We start from the raw sequence: 13,030 nt of genomic DNA on the forward strand, positions 1-13,030 counted from the left end.
CCAAGTAAGGGACTTGGAGAAAGGCTGTGTAGAGTTGACAGCGGGTGGGCTGAGACTTCATGGGGCACCTGCTATGCTCTACTCAGTGCTGTGCACTGGAGATCCAAGATACAGAGTTACGTGTGAGTGGGGACACAGGAAGAAAACAAGTAATTATCCAATTAGATATATAATTATTTGCAGTTGGAGGAGAACACCTTTCTGAGAAAGTGTGGAGGTGGGCAGCTCGTGTCAGGGGTGTTTAAACTGAGTAATTGTGGATTTAGAAAGTCAGGGTGAGGGTATTTAGGGTAAAAGTAGTTCACATAAAGGAGCAGCAGATTCGAAGGTCCAAATTGGGGAAGCCATTTGGCCGATTAAGGGTACAGGGTCTGATGGGTGGGCTGGAGCTAGATTCTGGAGGCTGTGGTCAAGACTTGGGAGTTGATCCTAAGGGCAGTAGAAGTTGTAAGCTGGGCTGTAACTTGATTAGATTTGTCTTTTAAAAAAATCACACCTGCTGTAGTGAGAGAAGAGAGAACAGGCTGTCAGGGATTAGTGGGTGAGGGGCGACCGTGGCAGTCATTCAGGTGGATGCCGGCGCGGCTCAGACCAGGGCGGCAGCAACAGCGGTGGAAGGGAGTGGAGAAATGCACTTCTGTTCCGGGAGAGTCTGAGGCTTGCTGGCGAGGGGGTGCCGGGGTGCCGGGATGACGTGAGAGGTGGGAATGGAGGGCGAAGGGCTTTCCCGTTGAGCGGGGGCGCTGGCACAGTCAGTGCGCAGCACCGCGGGCAGGTGGGTGTGCAGCCCTGGGGAGGGCAGGGCCTTCAAATGCTGGGGCCCGGTCCTGGGCCTCTGTGCCCTAGAGCTGTGAGCCCAGATTAAACTCAGCGGTGTTTGCTGAGCTCCGGGCAGTTACGAAGCATGGCAGCGTCGCCTGGGTCCGGCCCAGACGCGGTAAACGTCGTGGTCCCTTTTCCTGCCTGCAGGTTTTGTCGCCGCAGTCCAGGCATTTTCATTCCGTTGGCAGGGAGGTGCCTTCGGGTCCTGGTCTTACCCCGTTGTCCCGCGTTCTGGGCTTCCCACGCATCAGACCGGAAGCCGAGCTCTGGTGCAGCCTGCCTGTGGATGGTTCTCTGCTTTTCCTTCAGCCTCACTCCTCACTACACCTGTCCCTCCTGTGGCTGGACCGTTTCCACCAAACCGCCGTGTGGAGGCTCCTGTCTTTCCTCCGCCAGACTGGCCCTCAGGCGCTCTCCTCCTCTTCTTTTTATTTACTAGTATTCCTAATAATAATTCAAAGTGACCGGCTCTGCAGAGTGTGTGGCTCTAGCGTTGGCTTTGAACTTGGTCACTGTGAGGATTTCAGGTCCTCCTCACCCTCCACGGGCCCCGGCCTCCACCCTGGTGTTTGAGTTATTTCCACGTCTCTCCCCGAGCAGGCTGCCAACTCTTCGAGGGTTTACTCCTCTCTGCAGCCTCCCGCCGTCTTCATGCATATCAAGTGAATCCAAGTTTAGATACAGTCTTTTCTTTCTGGGCAAGCACCTCGCAACCACGGCAGACAAAAGCTGATAGGTTGCATGCGTGGAAAGGGACTTCCTGCGCCTGTTTCCTGCGGCGCTCTGGAGGCTCTGCCTCTGCACAGCAATGCAGCTGGCAGGCAGATTCCACTCTGCCCGGGGCGGGGCGGGACTCAGAAACGTCCTGCTTTGGGGATTTCCAGGACAGCCCTGCGCCTGGGTTCCCGGCTGTACACTTTCCCTGACGCTGGAATTAACATTTCGTTTGTTTCAATGTCGTTTTGGGATAGTCTGTCTGAGGGTCAGGAGGACTGTCAGAACAAAATGATTTCCTCTTCTAAGTAAATTACATGATTAGCTTGTAGACCTGAACAGTACCTTTAAACTGAAAAAAAAAATCTACAATCTAGAATTTACTAACCCCCCAATGTTAGAAAGCATACCAGTACTTTTCCTTATGAGAACGATGTTTCATTTTACAATTCATGAAGTGTGGTGGTATTTTCTCCCTTCTCCTTGAGTTATTGCATTACACTTTGGGAATCTGAGTCAAGTTACTGACATAGAAGTTGCTCATGAGATTTTAAACTGGAGTGCCTCTAAAATCATGCTGCCTTAAATGATACATACCATAGCCACATGTGGCCAAAGCCTTGGTCTGGCAAGGTAGTTATTTTTTGTGTCTTGTTACTAGTTTGCCCTAAAAAATAGTTGTGGAATGAATACATCAATAGTGACTAAATGAATGATGAATGAATGTAGAGCATCAAACATTGGACTCATCTGTAACACTTTGGAGTTTGCATTTAAAATAACAGGACCAGTCGTCTGACCTGTGGTGGCGCAGTGCATAAAGTATTGACCTGGGATGCTGAAGTTGCCGGTTTGAATCCCTGGGCTTGCCTGGTCAAGGCACATATGGGAGTTGATGCGTTCTGCTCCTCCTCCCTTCTCTCTCTCTCCTCTCTAAAAATGTATTAATAAAGTCTTTTAAAAAAATGACAGAACCTGCCTTGGCCAGGTAGCTTAGTTAGAGTGTCATCCCAATATGCCAAGGTTGTGGGTTTGATCCCTGGTCAGGGCACATATAAGAATCAATGAATGAATGCATAAATAAGGAGAAAAATAGATTAATGTTGCTCTCTCTGTCTCTCCCCCCCTTCCTCTCTCTCTAAGATTAATCAATATATATATACATATATATGTGTGTATGTATGTGTGTATATATATATATATATATATATATATATATTTTTTTTTTTTTTTTTTAAATGAAGGCAGCCTTAGCCTTGTCATCCCTGGCTGGTTGGCTCAACCAGAGTGTTGACCTGGCGTGTGGAAGTCCCAGGTTCAATTCCTGACCAGGGCACACAGGAGAAGTAACCATCTGCTTCCCCCCCTTCCCCCCCTCTTTCTTCTCTTCCCGCAGCCATGGCTCAATTGATTTGAGCACATTGGCCCCGGACTCCATTGAGTCTTCACCTCAGGTGCTAAAAATAGTTTGGTTGCCAGCGGCCCCAGATGGACAGAGCATCAGTCCCAGAATGGGGTTGCTGGGTGGATTCCAATCGGGGCGCATATGGGAGTTTATTTCCCCTACTCTCTCTTAAAAAGAAAAGGAAGACAGCCTTGCTATCACTACTTTTTCTTAAATTAACATCTTATGGTGGCCAGGCTATTCAGTTACTACAACATTCCGAGCTTAGGGATGGAGAAACTTTTGTTTGTACGTTATGGTTCTTAAAAAAAAAACTCTATTGTAGGGAAGGTCTGTGGAATATAGTAGTTATAAGATTTAAATATAAGAAATTATTACAGATTTTGAGGTTAGTAACTAATTTTGGTAAGAATGCAGTTATTAGACGTTCTGAGATTTCATATATTTAGGTCGTTAATTTGTTGATATTTTCTTACCTCAGTTTAGTAATCTGTAGAATGAGGACAATAGTAGTTCCTATTTCATACAGCTGTTGTGAGATTAATGAGTAGTATGGAAAGCGTCTACAGTAGTACTTAGTACATAGAAAATACCCAAAACGTTAGGTTAAAAAAGAACCAGACAAGGTCCTAACCACCCTTTGAGTGGCAGGAGCCCTCATTTGGCAGGCTCTTGTGATCATTGTAGTTAACAATATTTCCTCAACTTTAGGACTTTAGGTCAAATTCAGACTTACTCATCTATGATGCATTCTTTAGAAATTTTGTACATTGTGGTGGCATAGATTTTCTTAATGCCTTTAAAAAAATTTTTTTCATTGATTTGTGAGAAAAGAAAGGGAAAGAGAGAGAGAGAGAGAGAGAAGCATCAACTCGTTGCTTCACTTAGTTACTCCATTTAGTTGTGCACTCATTGATTGCCTCTCATACGTACCTTGACCAGGGATCAAACCTGCGACCTCTGGGACACCAGGTCGATGCTTTTATCCATTGAGCCACCCGGCCAGGGCCTTTAATGCCTTTTTAAAAATGTTAGTGAAAGAGAAAAGTAATCCTGTGGCATTAAACATTCATTTTAGTTTCTTCTAGGTAATAACAAAAGGTTTCATTGAGCAACAAGGTGATGGTTTTTTTCTTTTCTTTTTTTTTCTAGGAATTAACTTATTTTCAAGTGGGTCTTAAAATGTAAGCCTCAATTAATCACATGTAGTGTTCTGATCCAAGACTGACCTTGAAGCACTAACTCAAAGAACATTTGATTTTATTTTCCTGTGGCAGTTCAATAACCTTAGACCTGTTGTCTTCATTTGTCCCTTTTCTTTAATCTCCAGTATCCTGCATATTTCTATTGTCCCCCTGATTACATGCTTTTGTGAGACAATTACCAATTGCATGATTGCAGAAAGAATTACGAAACATACCCTGAGCTCTCCGTAGGTGATTCTTGCAGATTTGTTAGAACTACTTAATAGTTCAGAAGTTCATATAGATTGCTTTTTACTGGTGCACAAGCAGGGTCAGTGAGAAAGAAAGCGTGTGTCACTAACCTAGTATTGCCCTCATATTGTGCCGAGTAGGGGATCTGATAAGAGTGATTTCTTTTCCTTCAGACCAATTAAGCCTTTACATTCAAAAAAAGACTGAGAAATTAAATCCTGCTTTATAATCTGTGCCCAGCACAGATAGTGGCACCTCTCTGAATTATCACTACGATTTTGGCAAGTCAAAATAAGAAACTACTTTAAATTCCTGCTATGTTAGGTGCTACAGCAGATTGGAATGGTGTTGATCATAATTCTCCATCTGTCCGCCTCGAGTCGTTTGGTCTGGTGCGTTTAATTGGGTCTCAGTCATTCCTTCCAGAGCGCTACTGTGTTTGTGGGCTCCGTTCCTGTTGCCGGCAGTTCTTCCCAAATCTCACTCAAAATGGCAGACTTTTGGAACAGCCAATGTTGTTTTTTTTTTTCTTTCCCTAAGATTTTTGTAAATTCCCAGGAAGAAATTCTATACCCATCTCAAGTGCTTGAATAACAGATCTGGGTTTTACCTCCTTTGTTTTTGAACAGGGTCAGCCAAAGCCCTGTGTAATGCATTATTTAGGTTTTTAGGTATTGAATGAATGAGTGAGTGCATAAGTGAATGGATGAATGAATGAATTTCCGTCCGCAGACATTGTCTTGTCTGTCCCCTTGTTGATGTTTGTGAGCCATCAGCAGAAGCTGCTCAGGAAAATGCTACTTAAGGGCGCATCGTTGATCAACCCACAGTTTTGTCCTTTTCATTTTCTGGTGGATGAGTTCTGACTTTGGTGCCATTTCCCTCACGTTGCCTGGCAAAAGAAACTTTTTCTTTAAAATTTCTGGATATGACAAATTCCATGGGAATATTTTCATCCCCAGCATTTCAATGGCTGTGAGGCTGACAGAACAGTATTTGAAGTCAGGACTATATTAGAAAACCTAGGCTATGCAGTGACTGTAGCATCACTATGATGCGTACAGAGTTGAGGATAATGGAACCTTCTGGACTCTCTGAGTTGCTCCCCTAGGCATGTATGTAAGTGGAACACCTATCCAGGAATGGCGAATTTCGGCCATGTAGCAGCAAAAGCAGCCATAATGTAGGCCTTCTTAGGGCAGAGCCTGCCCCGGCTGTTAATTAGCTTAGGGCTGTAGTTGTGGTTGACTTCATGTAGATGCCATCTTTTGGGGGCTTAGTTATTTCTGCTCAAATAATAAAAATATTAATAGCCACTTAAGCCAAAACTTTACAAGTCAGTCAGTAAATAGATAACTTGTTGAGTGCCCGCTCTATGCCTGACCATGTGGAATCTTATTAAAGATGCTAATCGGGAGGTCTTTCTGAGATATTTAAACTTAGATGTATTGGCTGGAGCGAGTTTGATGGAGGTGAACACAAGATCTAGAACTGCATTAACAGAGATAAGTGTTCCAAAAATGACCCGGTGCCTTTGGTCAAGGTAGTCTGCAAAAGATACACTTTTCTGTATTCTGATCAACAGGTTGAAGCTCACCACAATTGCATTCGTCTAATTGATGCATATTTCAACAGCTTTATTGTTTCTGCAGCAAAAAAAATAGTGCAAAGGTTAGGCAATAGACAGTTGAAATTTTTAAGTCAAACTTAATTACTTAATTATAGTCATTTCTAGATGTATGTTTTCTTTTAACATTGACAACTTTTTAAAGACTTGAAAAAAGGTTTGCTTAAATGTTTCCTTCCCACGGGATTTCTAAACAAAGGATGGCAATTTAAAGATAGATTTTACCTATCTGCTGCTCATCTTTTGACTGAATTTCTTTCAATAAGTAAAAGAAGCTTTTGAGCTTTTATTTTTCAAATGGGATTTTTAATAGTTATTCCTTCTTTGGGCTGATTTCCATGACATATGATGTACTATAACTTGTAAAAATATATTTGAGACAAAGATGAATGATTATTTGGGGTTAGTTACATTAAAGGTGGGTTTTTAAATACTTGTAGAAATTCATGTCTGTCTTTATGCTGACAAAGGGAACAAAATCTACTTTAATTGTTTAACATAGATGAATAGGTATCGATTTCTTTTTTCTTTTTAATTGAGAGTTGGGGAGACAGAGAGACAGACTCCCACATGTGCCCTGACCAGGATCCATCCAGCAAGCCCCCTATGGGTTGATGCTGTGCCCATATGGGGCTGTTGCTCCATTGCTCCGTAACCGAGCTACTTTAGTGCCTGAGGTGAGGCCATGGGGCAATCATCAGCTCCCAGGGCCAACTTGCTCCAACCAAGCCATGGCTGTGGGAGAGGAAGAGAGAGATAGAGAGAAGAGAGAAGGGAGAAGGGGTGGAGAAGCAGATGGTCACTTCTCTTGTGTGATTTCCATGCTACAAATTAAAACTTAAAATTTATAACTCTTATTTTTTAAAGCAGATTGTTTATTAAAAGATTTTAATGAAAATTATGTTGCTACCTGGTAGCTGTGAACCTTAAGTTGTTGGTGTTTTGTGACTTTGTCTAAAAAAATGACTGTGGCCAATTATGTAGTCACCAGAGGTAAGAAGTAGCCATTTTCTTGTAATATAAGATGATTTATGTGTGTGTTCTTTGAATAGCTGAAGAAGTCACAGACCTGAAGAGGCAAGCAGTTGAAGAGATGATGGATAGAATTAAAAAGGGAGTTCATCTTAGACCTGTTAATCAGACAACTAGACCGAAGGCACAGGTATGGAACCACTAAGTGCTTTTTCTCCCCGTTAATGTTTCTATTTTCAAATGCGAAATTTCAAAATGTGATGTAAGCTGTAGCCGGACTGACTGTTAAGTCTTAGGATAAGGCTAATGTGTCATAAAAGCCTTTATTTCCATACGCGTGTTTCAGGAGGACTCTCTCTGACCCGTGGTAGACCTAAATCACCATGGAAACTAAGTCCCGCTATTGTGGGGTGCTGTCCTCAACTTGCGAGGCACACTGATAGGAACTGCTATACCAGACAAATAACAGTTACGACACTGCTTCTTTTCGTTAATTCCTGGTTATTTTGTATATTTTAAAAACTATTTGTTAAGTGTCTCTCCCATGTACCAGGTACTATTTTAGGCACTGAGGCTAAAACAGTCTATAGGATGGACAAAAACTCTTGCCTTCCTGAGGTTTCTATTTGTGTGTGTTGTGGGGGTGGTGGGAGGCATGGGGACGGGGGGCGGGTAGGGGTCACAGGATAATGCCAGGACAGATATCTAAGCAACTTTTGCCAACTAGTGAGATTGATATGATTGTTTTTACCAATTTCACAAACCTACTCCAGGCCACTTCAAGGGGAAGAGCTTGTGTATATAAATCATCAGCTGTCTTCTAAACTTTTAGACCATGGCGTGCGCCAGGATCTACCAAAGCACTTAGGGTCCAGTCAGTCCTTCTCCCTTCCCTTTGTATATCTGTCCCATTCCAGCAGACCCAATAGTATATAGTTCTTGACATTTTTCTTGAAAAGTGTTTTTTTCTTTTGTTCACTTTAGTAAGGCATCAGCAGATGGGTCCTCTTTCTTCTACTTTTCAAACAAGCTTCACGGTTCTTTCTCACCCTCAGAGATGGCTCTCTTCCGCTGCTTCAGTGTCCCCAAGTGTCAACACCGGTTCAGGACAAATTCCGCTGGGCTTTGAAAGTTGCCACTTTGTCACTGGCAGGCGATATAGCCAGGCCTGGCAGGAGTGGCCGTGGCGTGGGAGAGGGGTTGGGAGGGCGAAAAGAAGACTCAGCTCTCAGAGCAGATTGACTAGTGAAATGGAAGCTTCCACCGACCATGTAGCATCATAAAGCAGTGTCCTAAGTCAGGGGAACACGTAGCGCAGGAAGAGGGGCTGAGTGTGTGGACTCAGAGCTGTGTCTGGTGACAAGGGCGGAGCACTGCTGTTGGACTTAGGGCCTTCACACACTGTCCCAGCTTCCCCGACTGTATTCTCCCAAAGTGGGAAGAGCACCTGCTCCACTTGACTCACCGGGTCATTGTCACGATCGAATGGAATAAAATGTGAAAACACTTGAAAGTGCAGGGTCCAAGTGGAACCTTTGTAAGAATACGTTCTTACAACTCTCACGTCACAACTGATTTGGAAAGAAAATAAGCACAGCCAAGCTCTGACTAGAGAAAAAAAAAGCAGTGTTGTAAAGAAGCAAAATTAGTTTAGAAAGAAAAATGTTGAAAACTTCTCAAATCATAAAAATAAAAAAGCATAAGTAATCAATGTTCTGTGTGTACTCTTCCAACAGTTCCACATTATTTAAAGTCAGTTCAAATTCTGGGAGACAACTGGGCAAGGACCAGTGGACGAGTGGCTTTGGCGCTGGCCATCGTTAACCGATGTACGTACGTGTAGAGCAGAATGACCTGGTCAGTGGCCTGTCAGACAAAGGGCCGCTGCAGCACCTGAGGACAGACCTCTTCCTGCAGTCACATCGGGGCTTTCCTAAATGTCACAGGTGTGCAAGAATGCAGCCCAGGCTTCACAGGCTTATGCAGCCAGAGGGCAGCTTAAGTGGCATGGCGACACTTGAGTAGACCGTTACCCATGGCGCTTGTTCAAAAGTCACAGCTTGTCACCTCCAGAAGTCAAGCCTGCCTGGAGACTAATTTCACTGCATAGTTGCTCAATCCCTTGATGTCGTTGGCAGTGCTGGTGTGGTTAGGTTGAGTGTGTATCAGAGCTTTGGACCTGCACGTATGGCTGGCACTGATGGCTGGCATGGACGGCATGTGTATTTCGCAGAAAGCCTAGGCTCGGGAAGTTGCATGACTTAGTCCAGTTTGCACATGAGCAGCATACCTCTCTCCCCTCCCCTTCCCCCGCTTCCTTCCCTCTCCCTCTTTCTCACTTTTCTGTGATTGTCCCCATTTTCTAAAATTGGAAAGGCATCTTGTGAGAGAAAGAGGTGATCGTTTGCTGTGAATCACCTCCCGTTTCTTGATGGGAGAGACATTAGCCTTCGCTCTTTTCCAGGAATGAGAGGACTTGGGGGTCCTTTCACTGCTTTGGGGGGTTTCTCCTCATCTCTACTCTTTATGAAAGGAAGTAGTATGGGGGGTCAGAGATCTGTTTTGATCTTTTTCATGAGGTCCTCCTACTAAATTTTCCCTCCACTAGATTAGACTGTTAGGTTTGATGGGGCCGGTAAATATTAGCCAGAACTTCAATTCAAATTGTTTCGTTCAGGGCGTAGCCAGAAGAGAACTGGGCCTGTATTCAAGACACTGACTCAATCACAACTTTCCCCAAGATGTCACCTCCCTCCTGAGTGAGACGAGTGACTGGACGGCACACCTCTGAGCTCTTACTGGGTCGACAGCCAGGGATGCTGACGTTCCCGGCAAGCCAGGTTCCGTGTCGGTCCCGCTCCCGGCTCTGAAATGAATGACACGAGACCACCAGTCCTCTGTCCCTGGCCTTCCTCGGGAGCTAACAGAGCCCAGAGGGGTCTTCTGCCCTGCCGCCTCGGGCTCTGCAGCCTTCCTCGTCCTCGCTCGCTGGCCGAAGTCCCACAGTGCAAGCGGAGAAGTCTATTGTAAAAAAAATTTGGAATAATTTGAAACTAAGTCTTTGCTATCTGGTGCTGATCAGTTTTTCTCTATATATGATGACGAACAAGTAACAGAATGATATTTGGAATATGGTGGCCTGAGTCCTTTTGCTTTGAATACTACTTCTTATTTTATACGTAACTGCCACTTGGAAGCACTAACCTGTCTAATACTTTTTCCTAGCAGTAAGACATAGACCTGATGATGAAAAAATAGTGAATATAAGCTACCAGTGCTCTCCCATGTAAAGTATTTGTTTAGTACTTTAAAAAGGAATTACTGAGTAATTTTTTTTTTTTTTAATTGTAGCCAGAATCTTCAAAAGGCTCCGAAAGTGCGGTGAATGAACTAAAAGGAATACTGGTAAGACTAGAGCTCAGCTTATTATTCTGTTAATGGGAAAATGAAAGGGAAACGTTTTTAAAATGGATTTTATGAATGATTGGTTTGATATGTTCTGTTTCCACCTACAACAGCCTTATTTATTTTGAGGGTTGGCTTGATTGTGTTAAGGAGTCCTCATCAGGCATGTTATTAACCGTGGCAATACTCGGCCGCGTCTGTTCTAAGGGAATGGTTACACTAACGTCACCAAAGTCATCCCTCTCATTCTTGCCCTCCAGTCCTTGTATTGCAGCTCAAAGATGAACTCTCTGGCCACATGTGAGGGTTGGCACGTGTTTTTAATAACAGGAATACATTTGAGGCTCTTACATGGATGGTGCTTAGCTTTGGGGCGTGAAAGCGGAAGTCTTGGTGCAAATCTGAGCTCCTCCCCAAATATGTTAGTATCAGGGGCACAGTCTGCTTTTTCTCGCTCTAAAAAATTATTTGATGATAAATTGGAGAGTAGAATAAAAGCTCCTTTCTTTATGTTTCTGATTTCATTTTCTAAAAGTAATTCGTATCCACTGGAGAATGTACTTCACTGCCCACCTCTAGTTATAGTCCTCCTTTCCAGACATTGGGCTTTTGCCAGTGGAATAAATGGGTACTGCCCTGTTCAACAGTGGCTGTCACTTAGGAAATGTTTCAGATACCAAGAGCTCTGTTGTCAGATCCTGTGAACAGTCTCAACACCAGTCATTAGGCACAGTAAGTCAACAAACATGGGGGCGGAGGTACAGGACCAATATCCCCGTGTGTGCTGTTACTGTGCTAATTACGCATTGTGTGTAGACATCCCCGTAGTCGTGGTAAACAAAATTGTTTTCATCAAGCACGGAACAGTAGACTTAACTCAGAATGCCTTAATAAGTTAGCTTTAGTTTCAGGTGAGTGGAATTAGTACTGGGGGAGGTCTGGTGGCGGCAAACATCGCAGGTCTGCCTGCAGAATAAAGTGTGGAAACTGTGGACAAAGTATGTGGCTGTCATCTAATGGATTCTTTGATGAAAGCATTTTGTTATCCAGTGTTCCGTTAAGGAGAACTCTCCACGAGAGTCCCTTTTGTTGTCTCTACATTATAACGTTAATTCCTGTTGGAGAAAAGGTCCGTAGAGGCACTATGAGATCTAGAGTATAGTTCTGATCATCAGTGAAAGAGTAAACGATACTGAGTGTGACTTTTTCAAAATTAGGTTTACCTGAAACATCAGACGCCTTATGAGACACATGTAAAATGTGACCGGCTCTGCTACTCCCTGAGATGGTGCAAGTTTTCTGATGGCAGTGTCACTCTTGAGGGTTGTGGTCCCTGTCCAATCCCACTCACTGTCATTCTGTGCCGCCGTCCAGGAGAGAAATTTTTTGAAGTAAAATTCTGTGAAATAATTTACAAATTATAAAAACTGTCAAAACTCCCCCCCCCCCCTCACCCCTGCAAATTCCCTCTATCCTCCTGGATTTATTGTCCTGGATTTATCATTAGATTTCTCTACCTTATCTGGCACTGACAGATCACTGTAGCTGTTATTCTGACATATTGCTTTGCATTAAGCTTTTTTATTTCAGTAGAACTCATAGTGTCCTCCCCTACTCTTTTTTTTTTTTTTTTTTTGCCTAATAGCAACTCTCTGCTGCCCCATAGTCCCTCTGAGAGGTGAGGGTGGCACTGGTCACTCCCAGTCACCTAGCACCAAGAACCATACAGCTTCCTGTGAGGGAGAGAAAAAGGAAGCCCCTCTCAGATGGGCTGTGTTCGAGCTTTTTGCAGGAGTTCAGACTATTATCCAGTTTAGTGCCCAGCAGAGCACGTGACACCAACCTCACAGTGGTGACATGTGAGAAACAAACATGAAAAGAACCATGAAAAGTCTACAGATTTTACCCTGAGATGGAAACGAGTGTCTGTACTAAGAAATGCCAAGAAAACAGGAAGCCAGATCAGTATGTTGTAGGACAGAAACCAGGAGTGAACTCCGTGTGGCGTTTTTGCTGAGATGAACAAAACGGGACCTGAGTTGTAAGGGATATCCACGCCACAGAGATCTGGCTTTTCGCTGAAAGTTAGCACATGGGTAGAAGATAAGTCTCTGGTTTGGAAAATCTCACTTGATTTTGAGTTGTACAGTTTTTAAGCCAATTTTTAGTCTCCATTTTGACTGAACTCAGTTTTCCAAGCCTGTTTATGCTTCATTTTTTTAAACTGTGTATATTGTAGATTAAAATATTTGTAGTTCATTTATTGTAGTCACATTAAGGTTTTGCAGGACTATAACAGAAACCTCTTGAGTCTCTCTTGTCATTTAAAAGTCACTCGGATTGGAAATGGCAACTTCCGAAGTCTCAGTCAATACACATTATTCTAAAAGTTTCTTTTCAAACTCGGTCGCCCCTAAATCAAAGGAACAAAAACAGCATTTGAAAAAATTGTCTTACAGGTCCTTCTCGAACATCTTCAGTTTTCAAGGCAGCCAGAAATTGTTGAATAGTTATTTTGCTACATGACAATTAGATTCCTCAACATTATGAACTTTTAACTAACATGGAGACTAAGAGTGTTAAATGATCAAATTGGTTTGAAGTAGGAATAGATTTGGGAATTAGAAGAGCCAAATTCAGGGTCTCATG

At 43.4% G+C, this 13,030-nt stretch overlaps 1 protein-coding gene across 2 annotated transcripts in view; it reads left to right on the forward strand.

Annotated features, from left to right (window-relative positions):
- The window catches only part of SHTN1 (shootin 1), a 102,587-nt gene that overhangs the window by 64,582 nt on the left and 24,975 nt on the right, over window positions 1-13,030 (forward strand). For both annotated transcript variants that reach the window (XM_066355182.1, XM_066355180.1), the window contains exons 13-14: window positions 7,057-7,166; window positions 10,328-10,381. In XM_066355182.1, the coding sequence (XP_066211279.1) occupies window positions 7,057-7,166; window positions 10,328-10,381 (164 nt within the window). The remainder of the gene's footprint in view (window positions 1-7,056; window positions 7,167-10,327; window positions 10,382-13,030) is intronic.

Source organism: Saccopteryx leptura, chromosome 13 (genome assembly GCF_036850995.1).
Source record: "Saccopteryx leptura isolate mSacLep1 chromosome 13, mSacLep1_pri_phased_curated, whole genome shotgun sequence".
NCBI classification, from domain to species: Eukaryota; Metazoa; Chordata; class Mammalia; order Chiroptera; family Emballonuridae; genus Saccopteryx; species Saccopteryx leptura.